We start from the raw sequence: 13,928 nt of genomic DNA, 5'->3' as shown, positions 1-13,928 counted from the left end.
ACGTTGGGCGGGGATGAGATGTCTGGGTGTGTATTATATGGTGATTGTCGGATTGTGTAAGGTGCGAGGTATCGGGACACTCGTTCTGCTGGTCTTTCCTGTACACAGAGCTTCTCACACCCTCCGACCTGAGAGGTGAGACACAACTCCCTCTCACACCTCTACATCCGACCCACACATTACACAGCACAACACCCTACATACATCATATATATACAGTGCCTGGAAAAAGTATTCACACCCCTTGAAATTTCCCACATTTTCTCATGTTACAACCAAAAACGTAAATGTATTTTATTGGGATTTTATGTGATAGACCAACACAAAGTGTCACATAATTGTGAAGTGGAAGGAAAATGATAAATGATACAAATAAATATGTGAAAAGTGTGTGTGGGGGGGGCATTTGTATTCAGTCCCCTTCACTCTGATAACTAAAATCTAGAGGAACCAATTGCCTTCAGAAGTCACCTAATTAGTAAATAGAGTCCACCTGTGTGTCATTTAATCTCAGTATAAATACAGCTGTTCTGTGAAGCCCTCAGAGGTTTGTTAGAGAACCTTAGTGAACAAACATCATCATGAAGGCCAAGGAACACACCAGACAGGTCAGGGATAAAGTTGTGGAGAAGTATAAAGCAGATTTAGGTTATAAAAATATCTCCCAAGCTTTGAAGATCTCACGGAGCTCTGTTCAATCCATCATCGGAAAATGGAGTATGGCACAACTGCAAACCTACCAAGACATGGCCGTCCACCTAAACTGACCGGCCGGGCAAGGAGAGCATTCATCAGAGAAGAGCCAAGAGGTCCATGGTAACTCTGGAGGAGCTGCAGAGATCCACAGCTCAGGTGGGAGAATCTGTCCACAGGACAACTATTAGTCGTGTTCTCCACAAATCTGCCCTTTATGGAAGAGTGACAAGAAGAAAGACATTGGTGAAAGAAAGTCATAAGAAGTCCTGTTTGTAGTTTGTGAGAAGCCATGTGGAGGACACAGCAAACATGTGGAAGAAGGTGATCTGGTCAGATGAGACCAAAATTCTACTTTATGGCCTAAAACCAAAACGCTATGTGTGGGGAAAACTAACACCGCACATCCCCCTGAACACACCATCCCCACCGTGAAACATGGTGGTGGCAGCATCATGTGGTGGGGATGCTTTTCTTCAGCAGGGACAGGGAAGCTGGTCAGAGTTGATGGGAAGTAGGGATGAGCTTCGAGTTCGAGTCGAACTCATGTTCTACTCGAACATTGGCTGTTCGCAAGTTCGCCGAACAGCGAACAATTTGGGGTGTTCGCGGCAAATTCGAATGCCGCGGAACACCCTTTAAAAGTCTATGGGAGAAATCAAAAGTGCTAATTTTAAAGGCTTATATGCAAGTTATTGTCATAAAAAGTGTTTGGGGACCTGGGTCCTGCCCCAGGGGACATGGATCAATGCAAAAAAAAGTTTTAAAAACGGCCGTTTTTTCAGGAGCAGTGATTTTAATAATGCTTAAAGTCAAACAATAAAAGTGTAATATCCCTTTAAATTTCGTACCTGGGGGGTGTCTATAGTGTGCCTGTAAAGGGGCGCATGTTTCCCGTGTTTAGAACAGTCTGACAGCAAAATGACATTTGGAAGGAAAAAACTCATTTAAAACTACCCGCAGCTATTGCATTGCCGACAATACACATAGAAGTTCATTGATAAAAACGGCATGGGAATTCCCCACAGGGCAACCCCGAACCAAAATAAAAAAAAAAAATGATGTGGGGGTCCCCCTAAATTCCATACAAGGCCCTTCAGGTCTGGTATGGATATTAAGGGGAACCCCAGCCAAAATTTAAAAAAAAAATTGACGTGGGGTTCCCCCTAAATTCCATACCAGACCCTTCAGGTCTGGTATGGATTTTAAGGGGAACCCCGCGCCAAAAAAAAAAAAAAAAAACGGCATGGGGTCCCCCTAAAAATCCATACCAGACCCTTATCCGAGCACGCAACCTGGCAGGCCGCAGGAAAAGAGGGGGGGACGAGAGTGCGGCCCCCCCCCCTCCTGAACCGTACCAGGCCACATGCCCTCAACATTGGGAGGGTGCTTTGGGGTAGCCCCCCAAAACACCTTGTCCCCATGTTGATGAGGACAAGGGCCTCATCCTCACAACCGTGGCCGGTGGTTGTGGGGGTCTGCGGGCGGGGGGCTTATCGGAATCTGGAAGCCCCCTTTAACAAGGGGACCCCCAGATCCCGGCCCCCCCCTGTGTGAAATGGTAAGGGGGTACTTACCCCTACCATTTCACTAAAAAACTGTCAAAAATGTTAAAAATGACAAGAGACAGTTTTTGACAATTCCTTTATTTAAATGCTTCTTCTTTCTTCCTTCATCTTCTTCTTCTTCTTCTGGTTCTTCTGGCTCTTCTGGTTCTTCCTCCGGCGTTCTCGTCCAGCATCTTCTCCGCGGCGTCTTCTATCTTCTTCTCCTCGGGCCGCTCCGCACCCATGGCATGAGGGGGGAGGCTCCCGCTCTTCTCTTCATCTTCTTCTCTTCTTCATCTTCTTCTTCATCTTCTTCTTCATCTTCTTCTTCTTCTTCTTCTTCTTCTTCCTTCTTCTCTTCTTCCTGTCTTCTCCGGGCCGCTCCGCAGCCATGCTGTGGCATGGAGGGAGGCTCCCGCTGTGTGACGGCGTCTCTTCGTCTGACGGTTCTTAAATAACGGGGGGCGGGGCCATCCGGTGACCCCGCCCCCCTCTGACGCACGGTGACTTGAGGGACTTCCCTGTGACGTCACGGGGAATGCCACAGGGAAGTCCCGTCATGTCACCGTGCGTCAGAGGGGGGCGGGGTCACCGGGTGGCCCCGCCCCCCGTTATTTAAGAACCGTCAGACGAAGAGACGCCGTCACACAGCGGGAGCCTCCCTCCATGCCACAGCATGGCTGCGGAGCGGCCCGGAGAAGACAGGAAGAAGAGAAGAAGGAAGAAGAAGATGAAGAAGAAGATGAAGAAGAGAAGAAGATGAGAAGAAGATGAAGAGAAGAGCGGGAGCCTCCCCCCTCATGCCATGGGTGCGGAGCGGCCCGAGGAGAAGAAGATAGAAGACGCCGCGGAGAAGATGCTGGACGAGAACGCCGGAGGAAGAACCAGAAGAGCCAGAAGAACCAGAAGAAGAAGAAGATGAAGGAAGAAAGAAGAAGCATTTAAATAAAGGAATTGTCAAAAACTGTCTCTTGTCATTTTTAACATTTTTGACAGTTTTTTAGTGAAATGGTAGGGGTACTTTTGTACCCCTTTACCATTTCACACAGGGGGGGGGCCGGGATCTGGGGGTCCCCTTGTTAAAGGGGGCTTCCAGATTCCGATAAGCCCCCCGCCCGCAGACCCCCACAACCACCGGCCAGGGTTGTGGGGATGAGGCCCTTGTCTTCATCAACATGGGGACAAGGTGTTTTGGGGGGCTACCCCAAAGCACCCTCCCAATGTTGAGGGCATGTGGCCTGGTACGGTTCAGGAGGGGGGGGGGGGCCGCACTCTCGTCCCCCCCTCTTTTCCTGCGGCCTGCCAGGTTGCGTGCTCGGATAAGGGTCTGGTATGGATTTTTAGGGGGACCCCATGCCGTTTTTTTTTTTTTTTTTTGGCGCGGGGTTCCCCTTAAAATCCATACCAGACCTGAAGGGTCTGGTATGGAATTTAGGGGGAACCCCACGTCAATTTTTTTTTTAATTTTGGCTGGGGTTCCCCTTAATATCCATACCAGACCTGAAGGGCCTTGTATGGAATTTAGGGGGACTCCCACATCATTTTTTTTTTTTAATTTTGGTTCGGGGTTGCCCTGTGGGGAATTCCCATGCCGTTTTTATCAATGAACTTCTATGTGTATTGTCGGCAATGCAATAGCCGCGGTAGTTTTAAATGAGTTTTTTCCTTCCAAATGTCATTTTGCTGTCAGACTGTTCTAAACACAGGAAACATGCGCCCCTTTACAGGCATACTATAGACACCCCCCAGGTACGAAATTTAAAGGGATATTACACTTTTATTGTTTGACTTTAAGCATTATTAAAATCACTGCTCCTGAAAAAACGGCCGTTTTTAAAACTTTTTTTTGCATTGATCCATGTCCCCTGGGGCAGGACCCGGGTCCCCAAACACTTTTTATGACAATAACTTGCATACAAGCCTTTAAAATTAGCACTTTTGATTATTCATGTTCGTGTCCCATAGACTTTAACGGCGTTCGCGTGTTCGAACGAATTTTTTTCCTGTTCGCATGTTCTGGTGCGAACCGAACAGGGGGGTGTTCGGCTCATCCCTAATGGGAAGATGGATGGAGACAAATACAGGACAATCTTAGAAGAAAACCTGTTAGAGTCTACAAAAGTCTTGAGACCGGGGCGGAGGTTCACCTTCCAGCAGGACAACGACCCGAAACATCCAGCCAGAGCTACAATGGAATGGTTTAGATCAAAGCATATTCATGTGTTAGAATGGCCCAGTCACAGTCCAGACCTAAATCACATTGAGAATCTGTGGCAAGACTTGAAAATTGCTGTTCACAGACGCTCTACATCCAATCTGACAGAGCTTGAGATATTTTACAAAGAAGAATGGGCAGAAATGTCCTCTCTAGATGTGCAAAGCTGGTAGAGACATCCCCAAAAAGACTTGTAGAGAAAGGGGGTTCTACAAAGTATTGACTCCGGGGGGCGCCATACAAATGTCCCTCCCCCACACTTTTCACATATTTATTTGTATCATTTATCATTTTCCTTCCACTTCACAATTATGTGACACTTTGTGTTGGTCTATCACATAAAATCCCAATAAAATACATTTATGTTTTTGGTTGTAACAAAATGTGGGGAATGTCAAGGGGTATGAATACTTTTTCCAGGCACTGTACATTTATAGAAGTTGTGATGTCGGGAGCAGAGAATAACGTTCAGCCAATCAGATCCCGGATTTATAACAGATGACGTCTGATTGGAAACTCTCCTCCATGTATGAACAGATCTTCGCTCTCCTGGATTCCATCTGGAATGACTCGGCAGTCAGACAAACGTTTAATGATTGGACGATGGAGAACCAGCCTGGGAAAGGGGCGTGGTCACAGTTTTATGGTGTAGGACATATAATTATTTTTATTATAATATAATCTTTACAGAGTATGAAGAGTCAGTTGGTGGATTATACGTGATTTTATGAGCCTTCCATACATTGAGTCATGTCTCTGGTGACACCTCTTGGGTTGGACGTGTTCGGCTCTTACCCCATTGTTCTCCATGGTGAGCTCAGTCTGCTGTGTATGGAGGATGGAGGATCTTATAGAGAGGGAATCGGGGTAAGGAGGCCTCTCTGGGAGGTTGTGATTGTGGGAGTGGAGGCTGCAGGCCAGAGACAACCTTCTCTGTACACCGAGGAATGTGAGGCTTCATCTGCCTCAGGAGGTGTGAGTGATGGACAGGAATATATATATATATACTGTGTATACAGAGAGTGAGGGGGACAGATATATACCATCTATATACAGTATAGAGGGAGAGTCCCACATACAGGATATATTTATATACAGAGATCCCACATCGGGCTGAATGTTCAGTCCAGGAGAAGACCTCCTGGTAGATGGACCTCCTATGATGTGGTGAGGCCCCGCAATCCTGAAGGAAGAACCAGGAGAATTTCTGAATATATCCCTCCAATCCCATCCCTCCGTCCTCCGATCCCATCCCTCCGTCCTCCGATCCCATTCCTCCGTCCTCCGATCCCATCCCTCCGTCCTCCAATCCCATCCCTCCGTCCTCCGATCCCATCCCTCCGTCCTCCGATCCCATTCCTCCGTCCTCCGATCCCATCCCTCCGTCCTCCGATCCCATCCCTCCGTCCTCCGATCCCATTCCTCCGTCCTCCGATCCCATCCCTCCGTCCTCCGATCCCATCCCTCCGTCCTCCGATCCCATTCCTCCGTCCTCCGATCCCATCCCTCCGTCCTCCGATCCCATTCCTCCGTCCTCCGATCCCATCCCTCCGTCCTCCGATCCCATCCCTCCGTCCTCCGATCCCATTCCTCCGTCCTCCGATCCCATCCCTCCGTCCTCCGATCCCATTCCTCCGTCCTCCGATCCCATTCCTCCGTCCTCCGATCCCATCCCTCCGTCCTCCGATCCCATCCCTCCGTGATCCCATCCCTCCGTCCTCCGATCCCATCCCTCCGTCCTCCGATCCCATTCCTCCATCCTCCGATCCCATCCCTCCGTCCTCCGATCCCCTCCCTCCGTCCTCCGATCCCATCCCTCCGTCCTCCGATCCCATCCCTCCGTCCTCCGATCCCATTCCTCCGTCCTCCGATCCCATCCCTCCGTCCTCCGATCCAATCTCTCCGTCCTCCGATCCCATTCCTCCGTTCTCCGATCCCATCCCTCCGTCCTCCGATCCCATCCCTCCGTCCTCCGATCCCATCCATCCGTCCTCCGATCCCATTCCTCCGTCCTCCGATCCCATCCCTCCGTCCTCCGATCCCATTCCTCCGATTCCATCCCTCCGTCCTCCGATCCCATTCCTCCGTCCTCCGATCCCATCCCTCCGTCCTCCGATCCCATTCCTCCGATTCCATCCCTCCGTCCTCCGATCCCATTCCTCCGATCCCATCCCTCCGTCCTCCGATCCCATCCCTCCGTCCTCCGATCCCATCCCTCCATCCTCCGATCCCATCCCTCTGTCCTCCGATGCCATCCTTCCGTCCTCCGATCCCATCCCTCCGTCCTCCGATCCCATCCCTCCGTCCTCCGATCCCATCCCTCCGTCCTCCGATCCCATCCCTCCGTCCTCCGATCCCATTCCTCCGTCCTCCGATCCCATCCCTCCGTCCTCCGATCCAATCTCTCCGTCCTCCGATCCAATCTCTCCGTCCTCCGATCCCATTCCTCCGTCCTCCGATCCCATCCCTCCGTCCTCCGATCCCATCCATCCGTCCTCCGATCCCATTCCTCCGTCCTCCGATCCCATCCCTCCGTCCTCCGATCCCATCCCTCCGTCCTCCGATCCCATTCCTCCGATTCCATCCCTCCGTCCTCCGATCCCATTCCTCCGTCCTCCGATCCCATCCCTCCGTCCTCCGATCCCATTCCTCCGATTCCATCCCTCCGTCCTCCGATCCCATTCCTCCGATCCCATCCCTCCGTCCTCCGATCCCATCCCTCCGTCCTCCGATCCCATCCCTCCATCCTCCGATCCCATCCCTCCGTCCTCCGATTCCATCCTTCCGTCCTCCGATCCCATCCCTCCGTCCTCCGATCCCATCCCTCCGTCCTCCGATCCCATTCCTCCGTCCTCCGATCCCATCCCTCCGTCCTCCGATCCCATTCCTCCGATTCCATCCCTCCGTCCTCCGATCCCATTCCTCCGATTCCATCCCTCCGTCCTCCGATCCCATTCCTCCGATCCCATCCCTCCGTCCTCCGATCCCATCCCTCCATCCTCCGATCCCATCCCTCCGTCCTCCGATCCCATTCCTCCGTCCTCCGATCCCATCCCTCCATCCTCCGATCCCATTCCTCCGTCCTCCGATCCCATCCCTCCGTCCTCCGATCCCATTCCTCCGTCCTCCGATCCCACCCCTCTATGTTCTCCGTTACTCCCATCCTTTTATCCTGTGTTGTGATCCCTCCTCTTATTGTCTGTCCTCCAATCATCTTGTCACACTTTATTCTGATTCCCCATCTGGGGGGGGGGGGGTTCCTCGTGGGCGGGATCCTTCCTCATATGACAATTGGGGGGGTTCTGTCTGATTAGTACATATGAGGTCAGGTTGTCTCTCTGGGGTGATGATTGCTAGCTCTGTGGGTTCTGTCAGTGGGCGGAGCTCAGCCCTGTCCCCTGTGATGTCAGACATAGATTGCTGCGCTCCGGTCTGTGTTGGTGATATATGGAGGAGAAGATATTTCCAGGACATTGTCAGGTGTGTGCGGGGCCCCTGGGGGCCCCATGGGGGGTCTCTGATCCTCAGTGCATTGTGGGAGGATTGTTGGTGGGAGTCTTTCATGTCCATGGAGTGCAGATCAGGCAGAACGTGTTTCAGGTGTGTGGAGGGCCCCCGGGGGGGAGGACAATTGGGGGGGGCCCGTGTATTGTATGAAGGCCCCCCTCCCCCTCCTCCTCTGTAGTGTCCTGACTTGTAGAGTCTCACTTCATTCGCTGCGCTGTCTCTGTCTTCATTCTCTTTTCATCTCATGGAATCTGATAAAACATAAAAGGAAATCCCCTCCGATACTTTGTAACATTGTGATAGGAAGAGGAATGGATGGGGGATGTGTGGAGGGCTCCGAGGGGAGGGGGGGGTGACAGTCCGCTATCCTCCAATCATCACTTCCTGTCCCAGAGACACAACAGGAAGTGAGGGGAATCTCCTCTCAGGTGTCCCCAACAGGGAATTCCCCGTCTTCTGGTGATTTCCTGTGCTGGGGACGGAGACTGTCCAATCACCTCCCCCGGAGATTAGAGGGACCCCTACAGAGGGGATGAGGGGTGACTGTGACCCCTTCTGTGCTGGGAGGGGGAGGGGGGACTTTACCTGCACAGGACAGGAGGAGGAGTTCCCCTTTATGTGTGTGTGGGGGAGGGGAAAATCCACACCTGACATTCCACTCTTCATACCTTCATAAATCACCCCCCCTCCTTATACACAGACCCCCCCCCCACAAATCATCACCCCCCTCCTCATACACAGACCCCCCCCCACAAATCATCACCCCCCTCCTCATACACAGACCCCCCCCACAAATCATCACCCCCCTCCTCATACACAGACCCCCCCCACAAATCATCACCCCCCTCCTCATACACAGACCCCCCCCACAAATTATCACCCCCCTCCTCATACACCCCCCCCCACAAATCATCACCCCCCTCCTCATACACAGACCCCCCCACAAATTATCACCCCCCTCCTCATACACAGACCCCCCCCCACAAATTATCACCCCCCTCCTCATACACAGACCCCCCCACAAATTATCACCCCCCTCCTCATACACAGACCCCCCCCACAAATCATCACCCCCCTCCTCATACACAGACCCCCCCCACAAATCATCACCCCCCTCCTCATACACAGACCCCCCCCCACAAATTATCACCCCCCTCCTCATACACAGACCCCCCCCACAAATTATCACCCCCCTCCTCATACACAGACCCCCCCCCCCACATTCCAGTGAAGTAGAATGGGTTGTAATTGTATGATCATCTGATGGAATTCCTTCTCTCTCCTCCAGACGTGACATCCAATGACATCAGAAGAGGCGGACAGCCAGGGTGGGATCCTCCGGGGCTGGAGGGGGGGTCTCCCCTCCCCCACCATGGAGGAAGACTTCTACCCCTTCCTGCTGGAGAGAAGGTCATCCTACCTGGGCGAGGAGGAGTCAGAACAGCAGGAGGAGGACCTGAGCCTGGCCCTGGAGAGGAAGAACAAGGATCTGCTACTGGCTGCTGAGCTGGGGAAGGCCCTGCTGGAGAGGAATGATTACCTGGAGAGGGGGAGGGAAGCGCTGGAGGAGGAGCTCCGAGAGACCCGAGAGGTGAGAGGATAAACCCAGACTGATTATAATATGGGGTGGAGCAAGAGTGGATTTCTATATAATGGCCAGATCCTTGGGGGCGGGAATGGGGAATATCCCCTCCCCCACCATGGAGGAAGATTTCTACCTCTTCCTGTTGAAAAGGAGGCTGTCCTACCTGGGCGAGGAGGTGGAACTTAACATTTATCAATTGGCCCCCAAAATATCTAGATATCCAATCACAAGCCCCTGATACATATCATATCTGGATATATCCACCAGTGGTATTTTAATACTAAGTGGAACCTAGTGGGTGGAGTCAATCCCAGATTTCTTATATGTCAGTGATGGGTGGAGCCTAGCGGGTGGAGTCAACCCCAGATTTCCTATATGTCAGTGATGGGTGGAGCCTACTGGGTGGAATCAATCACAGATTTCTTATATGTCAGTGATGGGTGGAGCCTAGTGGGTGGAGTCAACCTCAGATTTCCTATATGTCAGTGATGGGTGGAACCTAGTGGGTGGAGTCAATCCCAGATTTCTTATATGTCAGTGATGGGTGGAACCTAGTGGGTGGAGACAATCTGAGATTTCATATACGTCAGTGATATTTGAATCCTATTGGGTGGAGCCAATCCCAGATTTCCTATATATCAGTATAGGTGGAACCTAGTGGGTGGAGTCAATCCCAGACTTTTTATTTGTCAGTGATAGGTTGAACCTAGTGGGTGGAGACAATTCCAGACTTGAATGCTCTATTGATGAGATCTCCTTGCCATAATTCCTTCCTCTATTCCTGTAAGACTGAGTTTTATGTGTTCCAGCTAGTCTTGTCCCTTTCTACATAATATAAGAAAAATAAAAGATCCAGCACAGGGATGGTGAGAACCCCTCATAATGGGCACAGCGGGTGTACAGACCCGGGAACTCAGCACAGGGATGGTGAGAACCCCTCATAATGGGCACAGCGGGTGTACAGACCCGGGAACTCAGCACAGGGATGGTGAGAACCCCTCATAATGGGCACAGCGGGTGTACAGACCCGAGAACTCAGCACAGGGATGGTGAGAACCCCTCATAATGGGCACAGCGGGTGTACAGACCCTGGAACTCAGCACAGGGATGGTGAGAACCCCTCATAATGGGCACAGCGGGTGTACAGACCCGGGAACTCAGCACAGGGATGGTGAGAACCCCTGATAATGGGCACAGCGGGTGTACAGACCCGGGAACTCAGCACAGGGATGGTGAGAACCCCTCATAATGGGCACAGCGGGTGTACAGACCCGGGAACTCAGCACAGGGATGGTGAGAACCCCTCATAATGGGCACAGCGGGTGTACAGACCCGGGAACTCAGCACAGGGATGGTGAGAACCCCTCATAATGGGCACAGCGGGTGTACAGACCTGGGAACTCAGCACAGGGATGGTGAGAACCCCTCATAATGGGCACAGCGGGTGTACAGACCCGGGAACTCAGCACAGGGATGGTGAGAACCCCTCATAATGGGCACAGCGGGTGTACAGACCCGGGAACTCAGCACAGGGATGGTGAGAACCCCTCATAATGGGCACAGCGGGTGTACAGACCCGGGAACTCAGCACAGGGATGGTGGGAACCCCTCATAATGGGCACAGCGGGTGTACAGGGATGGTGGGAACCCCTCATAATGGGCACAGCAGGTGTACAGGGATGGTGGGAATTCCTCACAATGGGCACAGTGGGTGTACAGGGATGGTGGGAACCCCTCATAATGGGCACAGAGGGTGTACAGGGATGGTGGGAACCCCTCACAATGGGCACAGTGGGTGTACAGGGATGGTGGGAACCCCTCATAATGGGCACAGAGGGTGTACAGGGATGGTGGGAACCCCTCATAATGGGCACAGCGGGTGTACAGGAATGGTGGAAACCCCTCATAATGGGCACAGAGGGTGTACAGGGATGGTGGGAACCCCTCATAATGGGCACAGTGGGTGTACAGGGATGGTGGGAACCCCTCACAATGGGCACAGCGGGTGTACAGACCTGAGAACTCAGCACAGGGATGATGGGAACCCCTCATAATGGGCACAGCGGGTGTACAGATCCGGGAACTCAGCACAGGGATGGTGGGAACCCCTCATAATGGGCACAGTGGGTGTACAGGGGAGGTGGGAACCCCTCACAATGGGCACAGCGGGTGTACAGGGATGGTGGGAACCCCTCACAATGGGCACAGTGGGTGTACAGGGATGGTGGGAACCCCTCACAATGGGCACAGTGGGTGTACAGGGATGGTGGGAACCCCTCATAATGGGCACAGCGGGTGTACAGACCCGGGAACTCAGCACAGGGATGGTGGGAACCCCTCATAATGGGCACAGCGGGTGTACAGGAATGGTGGGAACCCCTCATAATGGGCACAGCGGGTGTACAGGGATGGTGGGAACCCCTCATAATGGGCACAGCGGGTGTACAGGGATGGTGGGAACCCCTCATAATGGGCACAGCGGGTGTACAGGGATGGTGGGAACCCCTCATAATGGGCACAGCGGGTGTACAGGGATGGTGGGAACCCCTCATAATGGGCACAGCGGGTGTACAGGGATGGTGGAAACCCCTCATAATGGGCACAGCGGGTGTACAGGAATGGTGGGAACCCCTCATAATGGGCACAGTAGGTGTACAGGAATGGTGGGAACCCCTCACAATGGGCACAGCGGGTGTACAGGAATGGTGGAAACCCCTCATAATGGGCACAGCAGGTGTACAGGAATGGTGGGAACCCCTCATAATGGGCACAGCGAGTGTACAGGAATGGTGGAAACCCCTCATAATGGGCACAGCAGGTGTACAGGAATGGTGGGAACCCCTCATAATGGGCACAGCGGGTGTACAGGGATGGTGGGAACCCCTCATAATGGGCACAGCGGGTGTACAGGAATGGTGGAAACCCCTCATAATGGGCACAGCAGGTGTACAGGAATGGTGGGAACCCCTCATAATGGGCACAGCGGGTGTACAGGGATGGTGGGAACCCCTCATAATGGGCACAGCGGGTGTACAGGGATGGTGGGAACCCCTCACAATGGGCACAGCGGGTGTACAGGGATGGTGGGAACCCCTCACAATGGGCACAGCGGGTGTACAGGGATGGTGGGAACCCCTCATAATGGGCACAGCGGGTGTACAGGGATGGTGGGAACCCCTCATAATGGGCACAGCGGGTGTACAGGGATGGTGGGAACCCCTCATAATGGGCACAGCAGGTGTACAGAATCCAGCAAACATTGAAATATCAGTTTCGATATGGTGTGATGGTCTGTGATGGTCTTCATGGCTGGTTATTGTCTTGCAGCGGTTGGAGCAGGAGAAGCACGCTCTTCGTCTGAAGATGGAGGTGCGGGAGAGTGAATGGAGATCACAGATCACGGATCTGGAGAGCGACCTATCAGAGGCCCGGCTACAGCTCAGACAGCTCATGTCAGAGCACAGAGAGTGCGGACGGGAGAGCTCCACCGCCGTACACGAGATGTCCGAACAGAACCAGCGACTGCTGGAACAACTAGCTCAGGTGAGGGGTGGTCTGGAGGTCCGCCATATTGTCAGACCCCAGTCTGATCTGTTACCTGAGGTGGGGGAATGTAGTGCCGTGTCTATCCTGTCTATCTGCCCCTGCTGGGGTCAGTGATGGTACAGTCCCCTCCATCTGCACCTGATGGGGCCACCGATGGTGGCACAGTCCTATTTTCCCCGATGGGATCACCTCTTTCAGCCCTTGGTGAAGTTAACAATGGTAGTATGATCCCCTCTATCTGCTCCTGGTGGGGTTACTGATGGTGGTACGGTCCCTTCTTTCTGACCCTGGTGAAGTCCCTGATGGGGGTACAATCTCCACCAATTGCCCCTTGTAACTTTCCTGATGTTGGTTTAGTCCCCCCCCTGGAATCACCTCTTTCAGCCCCTGATGAAGTCAGTGATGGTGGTAAAGTCTCCTCTATCTGCCCTTGGTGGGGTCACTGATGGTGGTATGGTCCCTTTTTTCTGTCTCTGGTCATCACTGATCGTGGTACGGTTCCCCTCTATCTGTACTTGGTTGGGTCGCTGATGGTGGTGTAGTCTCATCTTATCTTTACCTGGTGGGGTCACTGATGGTGGTATGGTCTTACTGCCCCAGTGGGGTTACTGAGTGTGGTAAATCCTTCCTATCTGTCCCTGATAAGGTCAATGTTGGTGGTATGGTCTCCTCTATCTGTCTTTGTTGGGGTCACTAATGATGGTATGGTTCCCTTTATCTGTTCCTGGTGGGGGTCACTGATGGTGGTATGGTTCCCTTTATCTTCTCCTGGTGGAGGTCACTGATGGTGGTATGGTTCCCTTTATCTGTTCCTGGTGGGGGTTACTAATGGTGG

The 13,928-nt window shown here is 52.7% G+C and overlaps 1 protein-coding gene across 2 annotated transcripts in view; it reads left to right on the top strand.

Annotated features, from left to right (window-relative positions):
- The window catches only part of BICDL2 (BICD family like cargo adaptor 2), a 43,589-nt gene that overhangs the window by 15,056 nt on the left and 14,605 nt on the right, over window positions 1–13,928 (top strand). Inside the window, exons 1-3 of one of the 2 annotated variants that reach the window (XM_073635315.1) lie at window positions 5,218–5,322; window positions 9,251–9,553; window positions 12,875–13,090. In XM_073635315.1, the coding sequence (XP_073491416.1) occupies window positions 9,263–9,553; window positions 12,875–13,090 (507 nt within the window). In that variant the 5' untranslated portion in view covers window positions 5,218–5,322; window positions 9,251–9,262. Of the gene's footprint in view, window positions 1–5,217; window positions 5,323–9,250; window positions 9,554–12,874; window positions 13,091–13,928 lie in introns of those variants that run through there. The other variant, XM_073635314.1, reaches the window with a different exon arrangement.

This window comes from Aquarana catesbeiana, linkage group LG06 (assembly GCF_042186555.1).
Source record: "Aquarana catesbeiana isolate 2022-GZ linkage group LG06, ASM4218655v1, whole genome shotgun sequence".
In the NCBI taxonomy this organism is placed as follows: Eukaryota; Metazoa; Chordata; class Amphibia; order Anura; family Ranidae; genus Aquarana; species Aquarana catesbeiana.
Note: the sequence above shows the minus strand (reverse complement) of the source record. Positions and strands in the feature narration are given on the sequence as shown.